General features: G+C 36.3%; 1 protein-coding gene across 1 annotated transcript in view; it reads right to left on the bottom strand.

Moving 5' to 3' along the window:
• The window catches only part of RPGR (retinitis pigmentosa GTPase regulator), a 61,941-nt gene that overhangs the window by 5,725 nt on the left and 54,095 nt on the right, over positions 1 to 2,121 (bottom strand). The window contains 1 exon segment of the mRNA XM_006903744.1: positions 193 to 328. Within this exon segment, the coding sequence (XP_006903806.1) occupies positions 193 to 328 (136 nt within the window).

Raw genomic sequence — 2,121 nt, forward strand, 5'->3', positions numbered from 1 at the left:
TTTAAGACTGATATCAAGATAATAAAATAAATTCTCAACTGCCACATTAATATGAGGGGTGAAAGGATTTTATTGTACACATACTATCCCTTAATAAAGATGATTAAGAAAATGAAACATCAAAAGAGAATTTTTTTTCATGTATACAAAAGGACAGGAAGTACACATCCATAGACACAAACACACACTGACTTATCATAACTAAACTTCAGACTTGTATCTTAAGATAGATTGAAAATCATTACCATATTCAAGACATCAGTAGTTTCTCCCAGGTTTTCAGAATCTGCTATGGAAGAAGTGTATGCTTCTATTTTGGTCATTTTATCTGAATGAATAAAGGGATTAAAGAAAAACTAGATTTAAATTAAAATATAAAAAGCAGTGAAACAGAAACTGTAATGTAAAGTGCAAGTATAATTCATCCTTAGCTCCTTTAATCTCCTTAAGCAAGAGTCTGTCACAGGTAGAATAGGTTTCAAAAACTCTTTTTGAAAGCTTTATAAACTTTGATCAAGGGGGAAAATGGGAGTTTTTTTTTAGAGGCTAAGTTTATCTTAACAGTGGTGAAATAACCTAGAAAGGATAGTGATACATGTTGCAAAGCACCGAACCTAATGAATTGCAAATGTGAAAAATGTTGAATTAATGAAGGGTTTATTGTTGTTTTTATTTTCACCACAATTAAAAAAACAAACCCATTTTGCCATAAATCAGAGATAACACTTGCTTCATTCATACAAAAAGACACACACTTTTAGCCATCCTTCAAAATAGGCCCAATGACTTTGTAAAATGGTACAACTACCCTGGAAGGCAGTTTGGCACTTCCTCAAAAAGATGAACATAGAAATTCCATATGACTCAGCTATTCCACTGCTTGAAATATACCCCAAGAAAAAGAGAATTGAGGCAGAGACTTGTACACCAATATTCATAGCAACATTATTTGCCATTGGAAGAACATGGAAACAGCTCAAATGTCCAATCACAATGGAATGGATTGAGAAATTATGGTACATTCACATGATGGAATACTACACATGGGAGTTTCTGAAGCCACTGTGCCTTGGTTGACTATCAGCATGTAAGTCTAGAGTACTGCTCTGAGAACAATCAGCAGGAAATTAAGTGAAAGTAGCTTCCTAGGCAGGAACACAGATGTGTCCCCAAGAAAACACGGAGCATTCATGAGATCTCACAAGACCCAAAATAGGAGCTATGAAGGATTAATTAATGAGAATCTAAAGTCTTTGAGAGTTTGTGGAAAGTATAGATTAACGAGAAGCTACTCTCCTTGAGAGTTTGCAGAAAATGGAGCTACATTTTTTGTGTGCTTGTTAGGATTTTCCGAATAAATCATTAAAAGCTCTGGTTCTTGGCTATCCAAGGGCACAAGCCCCAAAGATAACTGTTAGATATATTACTCTAGGGATTTTGCGATATTTGTTTGCTGTGTAGCAAGAAGTCTGGTTATTCTGATAGTAACAGAATGCTTATATTTTCTATATATGCTGAGAAAAAGAAACGCTGAGGGCTTTGGCCTTTGCCTTGGTCCCCTGTGCCTTGCTTTTTCTCTTTGTCTATCTGTGTGTTTTTTCCCTCAGCAGTGCTGTGTCCTCAGATCTCAGCCAGAAAATGGCTACAACTAAGCAGCATGCAAGAACAATGATTTTGTAAATTACTACCTAACCTGGGAGGGACTAGAGAGTGAACTAACTCAGTCTCATAAGGACAAATATTGTATAAGACCATTATTGTAGAATGAGTTTGAATATCCAAGAGGTGGGAAGGGTGGGACCAGAGGGGTGAGGAAGAGTGGGGGATGGGGGTGGTTAATCATAGGGTCAAATAATTTGATGTGTGGAGGGAAGGGTGGGTGAAGCAAATGGGAAAGATCTGATGTGGAAAACTACATATAAGAATTTTTTTAATAAACTAGTATTAAAAAAAACAAACACACAAGGAACTCATGAAATATACAAAATGGGTGAACCTGGAGGACATTATGCTGAGTGAAATATCTCAGTCACAAAAGGACAAAGAGAAGAACAAACTGGGGATGGAGATATGGGCAGGGAGAAAGTGCAACAATTAATGAATGGAAATCCAAAGTCTCTG

This window comes from Elephantulus edwardii, unplaced genomic scaffold, assembly GCF_000299155.1.
Source record: "Elephantulus edwardii isolate Elephantulus edwardi_28Jun2011 unplaced genomic scaffold, EleEdw1.0 scaffold00210, whole genome shotgun sequence".
In the NCBI taxonomy this organism is placed as follows: Eukaryota; Metazoa; Chordata; class Mammalia; order Macroscelidea; family Macroscelididae; genus Elephantulus; species Elephantulus edwardii.